The sequence below is a fragment of the Ischnura elegans genome, chromosome 6, assembly GCF_921293095.1.
Source record: "Ischnura elegans chromosome 6, ioIscEleg1.1, whole genome shotgun sequence".
In the NCBI taxonomy this organism is placed as follows: domain Eukaryota; kingdom Metazoa; phylum Arthropoda; class Insecta; order Odonata; family Coenagrionidae; genus Ischnura; species Ischnura elegans.
The window spans coordinates 41505565-41525567 of record NC_060251.1 but is presented as its reverse complement, the minus strand read 5'-3'; the positions used below and the strand labels follow the sequence as shown (position 1 = coordinate 41525567).

The following is a 20003-nucleotide window of genomic DNA, read 5'->3' as shown; positions in this document are numbered from 1 at the left end:
ATACCGCGATAACAGACGAGGAAAATTTTTTTCTTTCCAGAGCTCAATTCTACAAGCAGTATTAGGGGAAATTCCACTGAAGAGCGGGTCAATTGAAGTCCCACCAAAAGTAACTTATGTGTCACAGGTAAAAAAAAAGTCCTTCATTTTCGTATATGTATGTATTAAAGTTATGAGCCACAGCAAGAATTTCCACTATGAATTTCACCCATTTTGTACAGTAACCTATGCACAGAAGTAAAAAATAATCTGTCACTGAGGTATTTCGATCAATGACTGATGCCATTTATACCAATTATTTCAGGAACCATGGATATTTGGAGGATCTGTGCGCCAAAACATTACTTTCATTGATGAATTTGAGAGTAGTACATACAGAAAGGTGATAGACGTTTGTGCCCTGACGCATGATTTTGAGCAATTTCCTTATGGAGATGCGACTTTAGTGGGAGAGAGAGGGATAACACTAAGCGGAGGACAAAAGGCACGAGTGAATCTTGCCAGGTTGGTCCACTTGCATTTTACTCATAAAAACAGATCAAATATAGTCTGGGATTCTTTTGCGATATGAATTGGAACGGGAGCTATTACAATGTCATCCCATGACTTAGGAAAAACTACGCTATGCTGCATTGACTATTTATGGTTCATTTTTAATTGAAGATTTCATGTGCACAATTTTTTAAATTGAAGTCAAATCACTCATTAACACATAGCGTATCGAGGTATTCAAATGTAGCAGAACAATGTGCGTGGTTAGAGGTGTTGAGATTGAAAATATGTACCAATTGAAGGCAAACTGCCTTTGGTTTAAACATGTTCAAAAAGCTAATGTTTAAAATATAGTTTTATCTCATCAAACATAACCATGCATACATTCATAACAAGTAGGGCTCCTTAATTTTTGCAAAAGCGAATTTTTTCCATCTAATTATTGCTTGCAGTTTTTAAATTTGATCATAAGATCAGACAACAATCCACTATTGAGGAAAAAGTGTTCCATTACGCCATGTCTAACAATCAAGAGAAAGTGCCAAGAATATGAAGCCTAAAACATTTTTATTTGTGAAAATATGGGAACCCTAAAAAAATAAGCAATGAGCAACAACTGAAAACGTACTACCATAAATACCTACCTTATGCTTTAAAATAGTTTATGTTGATGTCTGTCATATGATGTTTGCTATAAAAATACATGACTCATTTAAGACTATTTCCTATATGATTCAATCATTTCATTGTCAAGTCTTTTCAACATTGGGTTCCAATTTCCGCTCTAGGCTCAAGAAATGGTGGAACGAGGCCCAAATAACTGATCTGATCCATCCCCAGTGTTAAGGTCTCAATTTTAATTTAATTTTTTTTTTCAAACAGGGCCATTTATCACAATGCAGATGTGTACCTTCTCGACGACCCCCTATCAGCAGTTGACTCTGTAGTTGGAAAGCAGCTTTTTGAAGATTGCATTGTGAACTATCTATCATCCAAGACTCGCATTCTGATCACTCATCAACTTCAATACTTGATGCACGTTGACCAAATAATAATATTGAACAAGGTTAGCATATATTTTCTCAAAGGTACTAATTCTGGAATGAAAGATAATCGATGAAATTCCTTTTTATGTTTTCTGAACCTGTCATTTTTTTCATTATAATGATGAAGTATGTATTGAATTACATACATGGTCAAAACAGGGGCGGATATAGGCGGGTTCACCTCTGTCATAAATTTTATCACAAATTTTTAGTTCCCATGCATGTATGTATTAGTTTAATAGCTTTTTCTTTCATTTCTAATATTATTGAATGTGATCCACTGGTAAGAATAAAAATTAAATTTTAGGCTCCAAGATGAGTAAAAAATGGAAATTTTAAAAAATTTTCAGGGGAGAACACCTCTCTCCCTTGGGGAGTATTCTATACTCTCCACACCCAGGTCATTACCCCCCCTAATTTGATGCTGAATCAACCCCTGGGTAAAAGACTCAACTTTTTTTTCTCAAAACAATGTTTGGAAAAGTTACATTTTTGAAACCTTGGTATGGCAAAAAATAATAGAATTATCGACCAAATCTCATCAATTTATCAGCTGATATTCTACAGGTATTGAAGGTATATATTTTATTCTGTTTTCTTGTGACCCTATAGCAGTTTTTTCTTAAATCTGTCCGAGGTACTAGCCAGTGGCGCCAACTCCATGGGGCCTGAGGGGGCCCGAACCCCCTCAAAAATTCCTTATGGGTGTGATGTCAGGCTTGTCGATTTTCCCCCGAGTGTCTAGATATCAAGATTCGAGTTATCTGGGTTCTAATGTTGATCATATGACTCTTCTAAAATGCTTAAAAAACTTAAAACTCACCACTTATAAAATTTCCTGGGGCAAGATCCCCGATATGGGCCCCCCAAATATTTTTTGTAAGTCGGCGTCCCTGGTACTAGCAGCTAATGCCAAATACTCAAAGTTTCCACAAGTGTGGAGATAGTATGAAGTAATAACAGAGCAATATCTTTATACAGCCCTCAATTTTGTTTTGCAACAATTTCAAGCCACTGCATGCAGTTGTGCTTTGGGGACTTGCAGTAATATAAATATCATCATCTATCAAAGTTAATTGCTAATATAGGTCATTACATGCTTTAAAAAAATCATGACAAAGGCCACTTTCATTTCCCTTGGTGATATGTATTCCCTAGACTTGAATTATATCCCATTAAATATTTTACAAACTTTAAAAGATAAATTCAATGGTTACAGGGGAAGATCAATGCAGTTGGAAACTATGAAGAGCTTCAGTCATCAGGCATTGATTTTGCCAAATGGTTGAGTCAGAAACCAAAGGATAAAACCGATGCAGAACCTGGGGAATCTCAAAGAAAAATCAACAAAACAGAAATAGCCGATAGGGTAAGAAATATATATGCGTTAAATATGAGTGCATCTACTCTTTAATTTGGATCAAAAATCAGGCAAACTTCAGGGTTCACTAGAATAAGAAAATCTGGATTGCATAATGAAAACTTTAATAAGGTGCTAATATTTTCCCATGTTTTTGCATCATTATAGGCATATTTTAAATGCTACTTATTCCAAGAATATTGCTGTTGCTACCTTAGGTGTACAGAACATTTGCGGCATAGCCCTGAAGAAATTAGGATTTGTCAAGCGTATTGTGGTAAGATTTTTGGATAAGAAAGTAAAAGAAAAGTCTCGTCTGACCACACCATAAATATGCAGCAAGCATACGGGATCGGGTTCTGAAAGACTTAATCCACGAACTGAATAAAATACAAAGGAAAGCTGGACTGTTCCAGAAAAACTGCTACGGGCGTACAGACAGCATTAACCAGATGTTAAACAAATAAGGCTGGGAGCCGCTGGAGACTCAGAGGCTGTGCGCTAGGCTTAGATTGCTTGAACAATTGAGAATGGATATCTTTAAGAGCAACACTGAGAAGATAATACTAAAGCCCCACTATATTTCCAGGTCCTAAAGAAGTAATAAATTAAGAGAGATGTTTTACCAAACTGTTAGATATGGGAATTTGTTTTGCCCCCGAACCATAAAGGACTTTAATAATGCTAGTCCTAATTTTAATAATGCAAGTTAGAGTACCTCATTTTTATGTGTACATAAATGGCTGGTTTCTTAACACCCCCCAGCCACATGCCTTTTAGGTGGCTTGCGGGGTACTATGTAGATGTAGACCAGGGATTTGATGTATGTATGTACTTAAATACATATGTACATTTAATCCCTGTATTTGATGTTTATACTACATTGATTCAGAACATGGTGGGGAAGACATGTTTAAATAGTTAAATAGAAAATGGTTTTTTGATAATATAAAATCAACATTTGGTGCTCACTATAAGTGAAAAAAATTCAAATCAAAACACAGTTAAATCACCCAATCTGTCACATCTGCTGCATTATTGGAGTAAAATCATGAGGTGTACACTGAGGAGCTATTATCAAGATTGTACATCATGCAGTCTGTCAGCAAGCTTCCCATGAAATTCAAAGTTCTGGTCTTATTTGATTCATTCTATATACTTGAAGAACTAAATACTAATTGTAGCCTACAACATTTGTCTTAGCTAGCTGAAATTTACTCCTTATAGGAGAGGTAAAATATTTACATATTTCCACTCTCTCCAAAAACAGCTAAGGCCTCACTATCCCTTTTATCCCTTATGCCCCCCACACACGTTCAGTTTGGCCTTGAGGCCAAACTGAACGTGTGTGGCGATGCCTTGAGGCGGATTGTTGGCCGGACGGCTGGATGGGAATCCAATGAGGCCCGGCCTCATGGCCAAGCGGCCATCCGGCCGCCGTCCGGCCGACAATCCGCCTCAAGGCGTCGCCACACACTGTCAGTTTGGCCTCAAGGCCTGTAGCTCCGGCCAAAGTGCGCAGTCCCGGCCTCAAGCCGGGCCGGAACGTGTATGGCAGGCCTTAGACAGTTATGGTGCCGATATATCAGCCCAGTTAAAAATGTTTGTAAATAATATTTTGAGTTTGTTTCACTTTTAACGCTAGAGATTATATGAATCTTTGTCACTTCCGACGGAATGGTATTTCTTGGACAGTATTTAGTTTTCTAAATAAATAGAAGAATACGTTAAAACAGTTATTTGTTTATACAACTGAAGTGGTCTTGAACCCAGATTCAGTTTTCTGGCAGAGAAAATGGATATTGCCATCAGAGTGAAGGGGATTTAATAAATAGCTTAAATAGCAAAGTGCGATCACATATACCCATGCTCTGAACACAGGTAGCCTACTTACACAGGACTCGAATGGAAAACCTTTGGTTTGGTAGGCTAAGACTTCATTCCTTTGCTGCCTAAAGTATACAGTTAGTCATGAATTTTGTTCCCTTATGCTGACAATGCAAAGCATCAAGATGCTCTTACAATTTATGTTCAGCAATGTGGTACAAAATGTTTTCACAGAGATTTCACCATTGAAGCGGCAAAAATGCCATGGCATACGACTTAATGGCAACCAGAAAAACACACGAACATTTAGTTTCTGATGGCCAAATGATATAATTGTTGGCATAAAGTTTGCATGCCAAAATTAAATGCAGAAAGAAATCAAGTTTGATTTGATGTGCTTTATGCTAAAATCGGTGTATCAGTTTTCGAGATGTAAGTCTTCCAACTTGAGTGACAGAATTTTCAATGGATATTAGGGGTGGCATTTTTATCCCGGAAGTGTATGTAACCATCAAAACACAAATGATGTGCTGTTACATATACAAAAGGATGCAACCTTCAGATGAATTTACATAAGCATTCACGGGAAGGGACCCTAAAATTTCATGAGGTAGCCCACTTGAAGTACGTTTTTTATGAGAGAATTGAAATTTTTATTTCATAGTTAAAATAAAAATAACTGCAAATTTTACACTATAACATTGATAAAATTCCAGTGAATTTTGCTGATAACTTTTTACTCTCAAAATTTAAAGTTTTTTTTTGCTGTAAATGCATTATTTTTACAATGCTATACACTCTGCGAAATTCCATTTCTATTGAACACATGAAATATTTTGAGGAAAACACGGCATTTTTTAACTTTACTTCAATATGTATATGGATCAAAAAAGCGAGATGAAAGTTGCTCCAATTGATGAAAAAATGTTTGCCAGCTTGAAGTGTGAAATGAATATTATTTAAGTGACCCCACTATTACTATATCATTCCAATTGTGTCCATCACTATCAGTGCATGCATCTCTATGTCACATTTGTGGTGGGATCTAGGCATATCATTTACGTTGCACCAGAAAAAGCATTTATCCCAAAATGCTATTCTAGTAGCGATAGACTTAAGGCAGTAATTTTATCGTTTAACAATAGACATTTGATAGCTTATTTTGGAGAACGAGCATGCTGAACTGGCTCTGACTTTGAGAAATAATCTTCATAGATTAGAAAATAAAAACCATCAAGTCTTTTCGTAATGCATGCAACAATTTTTAAGATATTAGAATGATGCAAAACTGTTATTTTACAAAAGCATCCTCGCATTAGACATCTTGAAATAAGGAAGGTCTAAAAGCATGCAATGTCTCATTTTAGGTTTCAAAAGATTAATAGGTATTAGATTGTTTGATGAAATTGATTATGAAAAACTGACTTGATAACAACAATGACTTATTTTCAAGGTATTAAATTGAGAAAGATAAGTGATGTGTTATTTTATAAAAGCTAAACAAATTAATAAAGTCTCCTACTTATGCATTCCAGAAGTTACATCTTTCTCCCCTCCATGAAGATTTCCCGTCAAATCTAAACCCTCACCTCTCATTAATACTTTTCCAATCCTGACCCTAAAAGAACAAAAATCCAAGTAGTCATTATCATCACATAACATGTGAAGTTTATATTAATAATTTAAAATGACGGATAGAACTTAATTTCCAATTACTATTTTATTGCATTATTCCTCAGGGTAAAGTTGCAGCTCAAATGGATGATGGAGAGGTGGAGAAGGCATTACAAAAACAGAGAACTGATGAAACACAAACCAAAGGAAAAATTAGCATGATGATGTTCATGAAATACTTTAATGCCGGAGGAAGTTTTCTCACATCCTTATTAGTTATGCTAATTTTTATCCTAGCACAGGCATTAGGAAGTGCAACTGACTCTTGGATAACATTATGGTAAGTGCAGCCTGACTTACTGTCTACTTGTACTTTCAATCCCACATGGATAAATAGTAAAAAATTTCAATCAGATAATTCATACAGTAAATGTAGATCATTTTCCACTCAATAAATCAAATTCTATCACTGGTACGGAATGTTTACTTGAAAATTTTTGCAGGGGAGCAAAATCAATTTTAGTAACTTAAGTAGGATATTGTAGGATAATATGCGGACTGGTTAATTTGATCCCAGTATTTTTTTTCTAACACATACCTATGAAGGAAGTGATAGTAGAAAGATGAATAGTGCATTGTTGTCACTCCTTCCTTAATACTGAAAGAAAATAAATAACATATTTAGCAATGTAAATGTGTCTTTTATTTCAGGGTGAATATGGAAGAGTGGAGGCAAAAGAATTCAATTAATAATGCAAGTACTCGTGCAATTAACCAAGGATTACACCACCTCAACAATTCATCCGCAGCAAGTCCATTTTCTGGCAGTTTTGAAAGTGGCACGGACAGTCTTTACAAATACTTAACAAGGGATATATGCATTTATGTTTACATAGGCCTAGTGTCTGTGATGATACTAACAGTATTAATCAGATCCATATACTTCTATATTATCTGCATGAAAGCTTCCAATAACCTGCATAACACGATGTTTGAATCAGTGGTGAATACGAAGATGATATTTTTTCACAATAATCCTTCAGGTTAGTAAATAAATACTTACGCATTTAAAATTTTGCATGCATTCACTACCTGTACAATTTGCGATTCAAATGTAACACTGGACAATCATTGGCTAAGTTTTACATTGGGAGGGCAACAATTCTGCCAGGGGTTTGGGGGCTGTGAAACACCCTCCCATTGAAACAGGGGGTATTCTATAGCCCTTAACCTTTTCCCTACTATACATGTATATATACGTGTGGTCGTTTCCTGGCCCGGGAGACGACGGCCGTATATTTACATGTGAGATTTTCCTAGCCAGGAGAACGAAAGCCGTATATTTACGTTTTCTAGCTCTCCCCATTTTAGGACCGTCACGGGTTTACGTCGTCTTTGTCTCGGGACCCAACCCTGTGGGGTTTAGGATTTACCCACGGAATCCGGGAGCAGGTACCCGGACCCCTCGTCTTTTATAACCCCTCTTAGCGGTAAGGGACAGCGGTCATAAAATTGTTTATCCAGTCAGGTTTCGAAATAAATATTTGTTCATTTCTCAAGAAAATTAAACTAAGAATTGAATTATTTGTCTAATGAGCAGCGTTTACGATTTTTAAACGAAATTCCACGATGAATATTAACTTATATCTCGAATTATGTATAAATATCAACATGGAAATTGTTGCTGCATTAAATGCATTAATATTGGCCTTAGAACTTCGTTTAAAATTTGACAATGCTCAGAAAAAATGAGGAATTCAATTCAAAGTCTGCAATTTACGTGCAAGCAACAATTATCCATTTGCTAAATACCTATAAGCAATACATAAGTTGACCGCGAACCAATGCTGCAGGTCTGGTCGTAAACCCGGAAATGAGGGAGCACAACTACTCTCAGAGTCCGAGGTAATGCGGAGTTCCAGCGGGGAGGGGTCGAAAAAGGTTCAGCTAGACCCTTCTTAACGAATGCCCTCCAAAAATGCTCTGTACCACGAGAAAGAAGTCTCTTGGGGCTCAGTACAGCAGTCATGCTAAGATGAAAACTCCGCCGTCTCGAAAGGGTTTAGAGTTCCTGGAAAATTTGCTTGGATTAGCTTCTGAAAATAACATTTTAAGCAATATATAATACTGAATTTTAGTTAAACTTTTGAAGTTTTTGTTTTCATTGAATGTACAGGTTTCACAATTATTTTGCACAAATTACATTAAGTTAGAGGGGTCAGACTCTGCCTGGGCCTCCAAACTCCACCCATGGGCTGAGTACTGGATATTTTGACTAACAAGATTTGTAAGATCTTTCCGAAGCAATCACATATCTTAACTAGGCAATAAAGAAGGGATGAGAAAGAAACTTTTGGAAGTAACAATTGCAAGTTCTAGCTATTCATTGGTTTTTGAGCTTTCCCATTTGCAAGTATCACAGTAAGCTTGAATCTGATGGTCATTGGGAGACTCAAGGAGTTTTCACATGAATTTGAATATAGACTGGGCTTTTTGTGGAGGAAGCTCAGGCTAACCAATTGAGTTTTTCTGGGGCTTAAGCCATATCAGTCAGGCTTGATGGGTCAAGCAATAAACTTTGAGGCAAATTTTCCGGACTTTAATACACCACATTGGGGATATATATAATGGGAGCTAAGTGTCCCAGGTACTCCCACAAATGAATGAAATATTTAGTGCCACAGCCTGAATTAGTTAAATGAATCTTACAAGAGGGCATGGCACGGAGAGAAACTCCATCAAGTATTTAATTATGTATTCTTTTTCATCTAAATGCAAAATATCATAAGGTGTACTACCGATCTATGTATAATCAATGCATAGTTAGCAGTATTAATGTATGTGAGAGAGGGAGGCAAACCCTAAGAGCCAAAATTGCCTGGTTGAACTTCATGAATATTCCTACTGTGTCCAAAAAACTGTCATCACCTAGGTTTTCTTCTGCATTGGGGCCTAAAAATGTTAAAAATGTGGAGTTACCAATGATGGTCTTATCAGGGGGGAATAAAAATCTGATAACTAATTTTTTCAACCTCAGGAAGAGTGCTGAATAGGTTTTCCCAAGACATAGGAGCAATTGACCAAATTTTACCCGATGCATTGATGGACACTCTACAGGTATGAATGAGGATTTGATTTATTTATGATGAGCACCGACAAAATGTGTGGTTCAGTTTTTAAAAACTCATTTTTCTTCAAACAGACAGGGTTCATGCTCATTGCTGTGATAGTGCTGGTCTCTGTGGTGAATTACTGGCTTGTTATTCCAGCAGCAGCAATAGTAATTCTGTCATACTTGATGAGGATAGTATATTTGGCTACAACAACCAGTTTCAAAAGACTCGAAGGAATCAGTAAGTTAAGAGATATTTTACTAAATACTTTGGAGTATCATTTTTATTACTAATGTGATATGAAAATAATCACACAGCATGAATATTGCATACATCCTATAAAAAATATCTCACTTAAAGCACTCAAGTCCATTTCATATGAAACAAGGCGATGAATGATGCTCAAGATTGTATTCTAGTGTTCCAGCTTCAAGTCAACTAGGAGTTGCAAACTGACAAATGAGCATAATAATTATATAAATTGAGGGGCAACTTCAATTTTTAATTGATTTGGTGACTTATGTACATAAAAACAGATAATATGTCCAAATTTCATAAAATTTCCAAACTTTGGTATCTTGCAACTTTAATTAATCAATGTAAAACTACAACATATTACCATTCTTTCGGTAATAGGATAATTAAAAATATGCTCAATTTGAAATCAATCGGATTGGGCTGGGTTGAGTGCTGAGTTGAAATCATGGGAAGTGAATCTATGACACCTTATGATCTATTTTAGCAAGAAAATATTCAATGATAGTGATAAACTTCTGGCATGTCAACAAATAAATACTCAGGACTGGACTCAGTCCCCATTATCAAAACAACTAGCTTGCCATGCCTTGTTCTGCATCAAGTACCATACGAAAAAGGCTTTCATCAGATTCCAGAAATTTAAAATCTTGATTTCACTTTTATAGCTCGAAGTCCAGTTTTCACACATTTGAATGCATCTCTACAGGGGCTAACCACGATTAGGGCACTTGGAGCCCAAGGGAAACTGAAGAGTGAATTTGACGGTTTCCAAGTGAGTACCTATTTTATTTTGGAAAAACATTAGGGTTTAAAACTATCATACTATGACACTAAAATGATGGAACACAATTGCAAACTACAAAAAAAATATAAAACTGACAAGTCTAACCTCTATGTATCTATTAAAACATATATAACTTTGTTATAATACTATAACATATTATAATACAATGACTTTGGTGCAGTGGTTTCTTTTGTGTTTTTTTTTAAAGAATATTTTACTATATATAAAAGGCAGGGATATTTATGACCTTTTCGAGATGGTGGAGTTCTTGCCTTAGCATGACTTCTAGTCTGAGCCCCAAGAGACTCTTCAGTCCACTCTGTGCAGAGCATTCTTGATGGACATTTGTTAAGAAGGGTCTCGCAGATAATCACACACTCTAAGCACCAACCATTTTCGACTGTTCCTAGTGGGGACTCCGCATTATCTAGAACTCTGAGGGAAGCTAGGCTCCCTCCTTTCGGGGTATATAACCCTACCAGCAGCATTGGTTTGAGGTCAATCATGCTCTGTTTATATGAATTAGCTGTATGGATAATTGTTGCTTGCATGTAAATTGCCGACTTCGAATTAAATTCCTCGTTTTATGAGAATTGCCAAATTTTTAACAAAGCTTGAGCGTCATATCATATTAATGCAGCAAAATTTTACAAGTTGATGTTCATACTGAAATCGAGATATAAGTTAATATTTATCGTAGAATTTCACTTGAAAATTATATATGCAGCTCAAAAGACGAAGAATTCAATTCTTAGTTTATATTTTTTGAGAAAGGAACAAATATTTATGTCGAAAACTGACTGAATGAACAATTGAATGACCCTTGCCATAAAAAGGAGTAATAGAAGACCAGGAGTCCGAGTACCTGCTCCCGGATTTTGAGGGTATGGCCTATGTTCTGCTTTGTTTGGTCCTGAAACTAAGACTTCACGAACCCACGACTGTCATAAAAGAGGGAGTGTAAGGAAACGTATATTTTCGGCATTCGATCGCCTACGTAAGAAAATCTCCAGTGAAAATTTGTAGCTTTCATCTCCTGAGTCAAGACACGTCCAGATGAATATATTCATGTTAGTAGCATAAGGTTTAAGGAATGGATGGATTAAAGAAATTAGTTATTCTTTCAATCAATTTTGTTTGATGCTTCATATTTATTGGAAAATTGTATGTTAGATGAAAAATATTTTTCAGTGGTAATCAATGGTAAATTTCCTTGACAAGAATTTTTTCTAGACATGCCCGAGTCCTCTCCTTTGTCACGTTGAGACTCTAACAATGTCATAAAAAAGTAAAACAATGGTATTTTGCAGTGGGGTAGTCAGGAATTTTGTTCGTGGGGGCCCAAAACTGGGAGGAAAACTTTTGAAAAACATGATGCATACTAACTAGCGGGTTTTAAACTAATTTTAACATTTTTCATGATCGAAAAAACTTCATTCATCATAGAATTCTTTTGTAAATTCATTATTTTTTAGAATTTTTTCTTTTAAGAAGGAAAATAATTGTTTTTATATTTGGGGGGGGAAGGGGTCCGGACTCCCTGGACCTCCCCCCTCGCGACCCCACTATTACTTTGGAATTCATCGCTGCACAGAGGGTGCCTTGCCTTGTTATTATCCTAAGACAGGGGTCTCCAATTTACTAGGCCACAAGGGCCACATTCCAAGTTCCGAATCGCCCCGCGGGCCAGGTAGCAAATTTGCCGATGACTGAAGTATTCGATACCAACGTCTACTGAAAAATCCGGTGGCGTATTTCTTATTTACAAACAGTTGAAGGCGACTTTGGCGTGCAGTGCAGTGCTGCAATGCTCCTAGCGACGTCTCACATAGTTTAACAAGCGAGAATTGCACGCTACTTGAAACGAGTGTGTGGGCCGGATGAAAGCCCTCCACGGGCCGGATGAAAGCCCTCCACGGGCCGTATTTTGAAGACCCCTGTCCTAAGACATCAAACATATGCACACACAAACCAATGAAAAATTTTCCAGTGTCTAAACTAGATTTTTCATTATAGGATCAGCATTCTTCAGCATTTTATATACTGCTAGCAGCTGGAAGAGCATTTGGTCTTTGGCTGGATATCCTCTGCTTTATTTATGTAACACTGGTTACACTGAGTTTTCTCTTCCTTGGCAATAGTAAGTACAGGTGAATTCGAAAGGTATAGTTGAATGACCAACATTCGTTCATTCACATGATGCTCCTCATCTGAACTTGTTCACTAAGCTCGTTCCAAATGAAATTAAAACTAATTTGTAAGCCAATAACAGTTTAGGCTTTCCTAAAATAAGTCACTGTACTCCTTTCCAAAATTTAGACTCAGGATCTCTGTAGCTGAATTCAAGTATTCCAATATGTATTCTTCAACTGATAACATACTTATCTTTAACATTAACATAAAGCACACTCACAAGTTTTAATTGAAGATATTTTTTTATCGAGCGTGGTCAAAAAATCCAGGAAACATTCTGCCTATAGAATAATGAATGTTAACGGTTTATGAACAATTGTCTTAATGTCTGCACTTCTCTGTAAAATAGCGAGCCAATTTTCTCAAAAAATTAAGACATCCTCACTGGCATTCAATGGGTAAATTCAATTGGCGGGGGTTGACATAAGACTGGGTCTTAAAAACCTTTTGAGAGGGTTTGCATCCATCAACTCTCTCCCCTACTAACTTTGGCCCCGATTTTATAGCAGTTTTATAACAGGCATTTGAAGAGTAGCGAGGCGTAAACAACTACATTTTTAAATGTTAATTAACCTACATTTTTCTTTTACCTAGACACACTTGGTGGAAATGTTGGACTTGCAATAACACAATCAGCTGGATTGGCAGGATTTTTCCAATGGGGAATGAAGCAATTTGCACAGTTGGAGATACAGATGACCTCAGTGGAAAGAGTAATTGAATACTCAAAATTGGAGAAAGAGTTTGAAGAACCTAAATTACGAAGGAAGGTTTTATCAAAACCACTATCTGGTAAGTCTAAAATTCAAGTAACTATGGGAAAATTGATAAATCTCATACATTTATTCACGGTTAAATATCAACATTTGCAGAAAACAAAGCAACAGAAGACTGGCCATCAGCAGGGCAGATCACTTTCCAGAATGTATTTCTGAAGTACAACCCAACTGACCCATACGTACTAAATAACCTACAATTCACCATTCATCCCAGGGAGAAGGTAGAGTACATAGCTGTAAACTGATGAAATAAATAAAAATATGTATTGAGAGATTAACCCTTTCGTGCCAGAGCCTCGTGGAGGGAAATTCTTCCACGTAACAAGTCCCTTGAAATTTGTTTGCACTTCCCTGTACAAAGCTCTCTCGTGTTGACGGAAGGTAGAAGTTCCCACCCGTCCTAAGGCTGGAGGACCCAACTCAGCGGGATGCCATTCCCTTTCCTTGGCCGCCATCCCAGACCCTAGATGGATTAGTAAAAGACTCCTTCACAGCGCAAGTCCACTGTCAACTGAATGAGATAGCCAAGCTTTATAAAAACAAATATTTGCCGCTCCCATCACTTTCTCAATGTATGATGTGAATTCCCTGTATTTTTCTGAGCAAGAAGAAATTTTAAACTAAGTTCTAACATTCATCTTAACAGATCTAGTATATTTCTTTTGCGAAGAAAATCCTCGCTGCATATATGTGGCATTCGGCACAAAAGGACTGAGTCTACACTTGGGAGATAGGGAGTCTCCCAGAGATCCAGCAACCTATGAGGAAACTTAAAAAGGGTTGAAATGATTAAGACTAAAATTAGGAATGGGTCAAATCCACAATTTTCACAAATTCGAATCCTTCAAGGATGTGAATCAAACCTTGAATTCGTATTTTTAAAAATTTTGAAAATTTAATGAAAGCATGCATGTATATTCACCTCCAGGAAAAAATGTTCCATGAAAATTAACACGTAACCTAGTGATGCTACTCCTAGTTCCCACGTTTATCCACACGGAGCACTATTTGTGGCTCTGGCATTGACCACAACAAAAAAAATGTCTTAGAGCACCAATAAGAATTCCATATACGATATCAAATCCTGAAGCCAGGAAACCCAGAGAAGCTCAATGTCAACAATGCATAATGAATTTGAAGTTGCATTATTTTCTATTTAGAGTTAACTATTGCAATCCTAGATTTTAGTTAAAGAAAGAACAATCGGTAGTATTAATGTACAAGTCATTCGCATTGTAACTGTAACAAAGATAAGTGTGTTATTTAGAACACTTTGTTTTCTAGCTTGAATCTTATCGATTTCACATTTAAATCCTTGATTCTTGGGGATTTGATGATTTTAGGGAGTTGGCAGATATAAAAATCCATCCCAAACTAAAACATGATGTGCTGATCCCAAAATTAATTTTCTTGCAGCTAGGAATAGTGGGAAGGACAGGAGCTGGAAAATCTTCCCTGATCACAGCCCTTTTCAGGCTGGCAGAGGTGGAAGGGACAATTCTCATAGATGGCATTGACTGTGCTTCAATCAATCTTTATCAACTACGCTCAAAGATATCAATAATTCCTCAGGAGCCTGTAATCTTTTCCGGCACATTAAGAAAAAATCTAGATCCATTTGATGAGCACTCCGATCATGTACTTTGGATGGCCCTTGAAGAGGTAACAATAACACATATTACAAATTTTTTAAATCAGATTTTCCACAGACTGAATTGTATAACAAAATTATTGCATTTACCAACTGCCACTACGATTCTTATCCTTGATCCTATCAATCTATTCTTAGCAATACTCAGCTGATCATTGTAACCAGCTAATCCTTCATTTTAACAATGAACCAGACGAATGACACAGCAGTTAAAATCACAAACATAAACCTTGACTTTTACAAAGTGACTGCAAGAGCATTGCATGCCTTGAAGCTTTCCTGAAATTTTATCTAAGCACTCAGTGGTTTTACACCAGGAAAAATTATCACCTATATACAGCATTGGAAAGGCCTGATTCTTCAATTGAAACTTCATTTATCATTTGGCATGGAGTAAACTTACTACATAATACTTCACTCAAATACAGAATTGACAATTTAAAAACGTAAAAAAAGTGCAGAAGTGGATTGGATATTTTATCAAGAAATTACAAATTTACAATGTTTCCCAGGCTTCACTTATTTTTTTTAAATCCTAGGAAAGGACAGGAGGGAATCCTAGGAAGTCATTGAACAAAACACATTTGTGCCTATGCATTAAATAGCTTTTTCAATCTTGAGTAAACATAGTGAACATGAGGATGATGAGTTACAGTGGGCATTTGAGTTGGGCATTTCTCTGCTGAGGGCATGGCTATTATGTAAAATATATATCACTTTTGCTCCTGAAAAACTTGAGGATAAATTGATGGCTTGTCTGATTCTCAGAGATAAATTATGTATTATTTATTCCATACAATTGTGGAAATGCAGTCTAGTCACGAGTTGCCATTTAAAAAATTGTAAGATACTATAATGCACTACTATAAGTCCTATCAATATTATCAGCATCATTGACAGTGGGATAAAGCCCTCCCTTGCTAAATCCGAGCTTGTGGTTTCAAATTCCACGTGGGAGGGTTTTTCACCATCCAGGGCTTAAATGTACGTGCATGCCCACAAACTCAAATGTAAAAAAGGGCATTATTGACCTAATTTTGCTCGGCAAGTAAAGACAACATATTATTATTACTATTATCAACAGGTTGAGCTAAAAGAGCTGGTCCAGAGTTTCCCAGCAAAACTTGACTCCAAAATTTCCGAACGAGGAACCAATTTTAGCGTTGGTCAAAGGCAGTTGATATGTCTTGCAAGAGCCATCATACGAAAAAACAAAATCCTCATACTTGATGAGGCAACGGCTAACATTGATCCACAGTAAGTAGGATTACCTTTTGAAGTTAATGGTGGTACACAGGGATGCCGACTTAAAAAAAATATTGGGGGGCCCAAAATGGGGATCTTGCCCTGGGAAATTTTACAAGTAGTGAGTTTTAAGTTTATAAGCATTTTAGAAGAGTCATATGATCAACATTAGAGCCCTCATAACTCGAATCTTGATATCTGGACACTCCGGGGAAAATCGACTAGTCTGACACATTTTTTCTCACGCCCATAATGAATTTTTAGGGGGCTCGGGCCCCCTCAGGCCCCAGGAGTCGGCACCACTGGTGGTACATAATAACATTATGGTAGATTTGACTAAAAGGAGTAAGCATTATGAAATGCTTGCTTCTAATAGTCACTTGCGTTTCATGTAAGACAAAGCTATTTACCACTGTTCTTTCCCTAGGACTGATGCAATAATACAGAGAACAATAAGAGAAAAACTAGCAGACTGTACTGTCCTGACAATTGCTCATCGCTTGCACACTGTCATGGATTCTGATCGAATTTTGGTGATGGATGCAGGAGAGGTGGTGGTAAGTTTCTCTATGGTTTTAAAACTGAAATTTGTTTGCTCATTTATGGTTTTGACATTTCCTTTTAATCCAAGCAAGGAAATATAAGAATGATATACCTTAGAAAAATTAGGTACTTTTTCAACAAATTTTGACTGAAATTGATATGTTAACCCTTTTAGTGCTATCCTTCTTCCCGGGGTACAGTCGAAAAATGCGGAGGATATTTTAATAAAATATAGCAACTAGGCAAAATAAACTTTATATAGTTAATTTTTTTGATATCTCTAAGTGTTTTTTTTTTAATTAATGAGATTAAATTGGATAATAATCACAACATTTTTGTACATTTACTCATAAATGACTTTTTTTATTTCAATGTCCTCAAATTTAACAACAATAAATTAAAAGCCAATATATCGGCGTGCCGCACTTTTCAGCCGAGCGGTAAAAGCCGATATATCGGTGTGCCGCACTAAAAGGGTTAAGTGACTCAATTTCTTAATTAAAACCTTTAAACTTAATGATATAATAGGCATACCCACTAAAACATGATGAATAATGATTTTTGGCCTAATTTTTCATGACCTACTGCTGGTGAAATGTTATTCCATACGATTCACAGTCAAAACTCGACTGAAAGTGCAAAATTTCACCACCGAGAGAATGAAAAATAATGAAAATTTTCATTATTATTACAATTAACAATTTCTTATTTTGTCAAATAATCCATTAATTATCTTTCTTACTTTAAGGCATAAAATGAGCCATTGTGTGCTTTTCTGTCACTTATTACCAGAGATATATGTCTAATGCATAGATGCTTACATAAAATTTCAGTTTTGTAGCAATTTCTTGTGAACCGACGCATGAATTCCAAAGAGACGTTAGGATTATTTTTGTATCCATTTGAAAACAATTGGCAAATTTGGCTAAAATCTGTTGACTCAAGGGTTATTTTAGCCAATTTAATGTCGAATATGGGTGGAATTACCTATGCAGTGATGGATCAAGGATAGCGACCAGCGGGGGAGGCTAACTGGGGGTGGTCCCAGTTGTAGTGGGGGTTCAATCAAAATTCTTTTAATCTAGTATAAATTGGATACTCAAAGCCATTTTCTGGATCTGCCATTGGATTTTAACATACCAAAAGTGTGTAAAATAGGCCCTCAGTTTAGAGAAAATTTATATTTCAATTTGTTAAACAGATAAATATATCGGAAAATATAACTAAATACTTTTGTACAAAGTGGCAACCTTTAGCAATGTTGACTTTATCTAGTGTGTGTTTTGATCTAATGAGGCCCTTAGCCTGCCATAAATCAGCCATTGGACCAACGTATTATCATATGCCCATGAGAAATGGATTTGACGAATTCTGTAAGTTATTCATTGAGAATATTAACCCAGGAAAAATTGTTGAGGGCAGAGATTAGGTTTTCCTAAAAAGCACATTTGTTAAATAATCTTCTTAAGAAATCTCTCATAAAGATGATTACATAAAAATAATCTATTTTTATACATTATCAGGAACTGGGAAAGCCAAGTGAGCTGCTGGAAAGAAGAAATGGTTTCCTAACAAAAATGGTTGAAGAAACTGGGAAAGAAATGGCAGATAACCTAGTTGCCCTAACTGCAAATACCAAGGTAATAATTCACAGGCACAAAAGTAGAACAAAGACGATAAAATCCCCCACTATGTTCATGACCCATCAAAAAAGGCACCTCAATTGATTCTGATGTAAATAATATTTTATAAATCCGACACTTAAACAGTGTTTCAGGAGGAATCTGCAATATTTCAGAAGGTGGTAAGGGAGATAATTACAAGCATTTTTTTGTCCATGAACATTTAATTGCAACTCCTTAGTTACTGAGCTATGAGAACGCAAACATTTTGATGAATGCACTAGCAGTTACTTTACCATGAAAACAGTTTTCCTTGAGTACCAGGCTTTTTCGACATTTTATTTCATACCCTGGAATTTTAAGGACATTAAATAATTAAGGTTGAATGAAAATGTCCGACTGTAAATGTCTGAAACAATTACATATTCTCAAAATGGGTGAGATTGCACAGTCATATTATTGATACATATTCGCTCAAAGCTCTCGTTTAATTAAGCTCAAAGAATAATTATTCCAGACAATTATAATCTCAATGTTTTTGTCCAACCTTAATCATATAATTTCCTTAAAATTCAGGAGTTAAAAATAAAATGTCAAAAAGGCTGTATAGCCAAGAAAAATCATTTTCATGATAACTGTAATGTGTATCCAAAAAAATGTGTATGCTGCCATAGCTCAGTAACCAAGGAGTCGCGACCACATGCTTATGACAAAAAGTACTTAAAATTGTTTCCCCTACCATTTCCTAAAGTATTTTAGTTTCCCTGTGAAACGCCTAGTATACATTAGCATTCCTTAAAAAGACCTTATTGGCTGATTACATAGTTCCACTTTCAAAACATCTATGTAATATGACTTTTCAGAATTATGTCATATTATCATATGAATCCTATGTTTGCTTGATGTAATAATTTCTTTCAGGAAGGCAAGAAATTAAAATAAAACCATTTCACGACAAGAGCATCATCTAAAAATGGCATCCCCTACCAAGTGTCAAGGCAAGGAAGAAGAAAAAGTCATATGTTAAACAGAGATCCTTATAGAATAAAAATATTTATACAACCATGCCCAGTATATAATTGCCATTGTTTTGGCCAGGGCTCCACCTTAAATCACCAAAAAAGTGTTCAAAATTTTCCTAACAACAAATGTGAATACTCAATTTGCAATGTCATTAGCTTTGTGATTGGTCCTCCAGAATGGATTAGTACTGTAAGCTGAGGGTCTACTGTACTTTAATCTTACCAAATTTAAAAGAAATTCGATTAGCACAATTCGTGAATTCTCTTGCTAGAACTTCAGACATAACTTCATGAATTCGTAACATTTAAAGGTTTATGCCTCCTATATGGACCAAAAATTAAGGTAGTAAATATTTTTTATTTAAATTTATAAGAAACTTTTTTTACAACAAGTTTGGGTACCATTTTGATTGGGACAGTGATTTTGTTTTGTAGTAACTAATATTCTGCAACA

General features: G+C 36.0%; 1 protein-coding gene across 5 annotated transcripts in view; it reads left to right on the top strand.

Moving 5' to 3' along the window:
• Positions 1-19593, top strand: part of LOC124160557 (ATP-binding cassette sub-family C member 4-like) — a 36978-nt gene extending 17385 nt beyond the window's left edge. For 3 of the 5 annotated variants that reach the window (XM_046536422.1, XM_046536425.1, XM_046536426.1), the window contains 17 exons: positions 41-127; positions 305-504; positions 1375-1558; positions 2758-2907; positions 6465-6679; positions 7051-7382; positions 9377-9456; positions 9542-9692; positions 10376-10482; positions 12511-12634; positions 13282-13479; positions 13560-13687; positions 14883-15128; positions 16202-16374; positions 16790-16919; positions 18429-18545; positions 19449-19593. In XM_046536422.1, coding sequence (XP_046392378.1) covers positions 41-127; positions 305-504; positions 1375-1558; positions 2758-2907; positions 6465-6679; positions 7051-7382; positions 9377-9456; positions 9542-9692; positions 10376-10482; positions 12511-12634; positions 13282-13479; positions 13560-13687; positions 14883-15128; positions 16202-16374; positions 16790-16919; positions 18429-18545; positions 19449-19469 — 2643 coding nt within the window. In that variant the 3' untranslated portion in view covers positions 19470-19593. The remainder of the gene's footprint in view (positions 1-40; positions 128-304; positions 505-1374; positions 1559-2757; positions 2908-6464; positions 6680-7050; positions 7383-9376; positions 9457-9541; positions 9693-10375; positions 10483-12510; positions 12635-13281; positions 13480-13559; positions 13688-14882; positions 15129-16201; positions 16375-16789; positions 16920-18428; positions 18546-19448) is intronic. The other 2 variants (XM_046536423.1, XM_046536424.1) reach the window with 2 other exon arrangements.
• Positions 19594-20003: the final 410 nt, after the last annotated feature.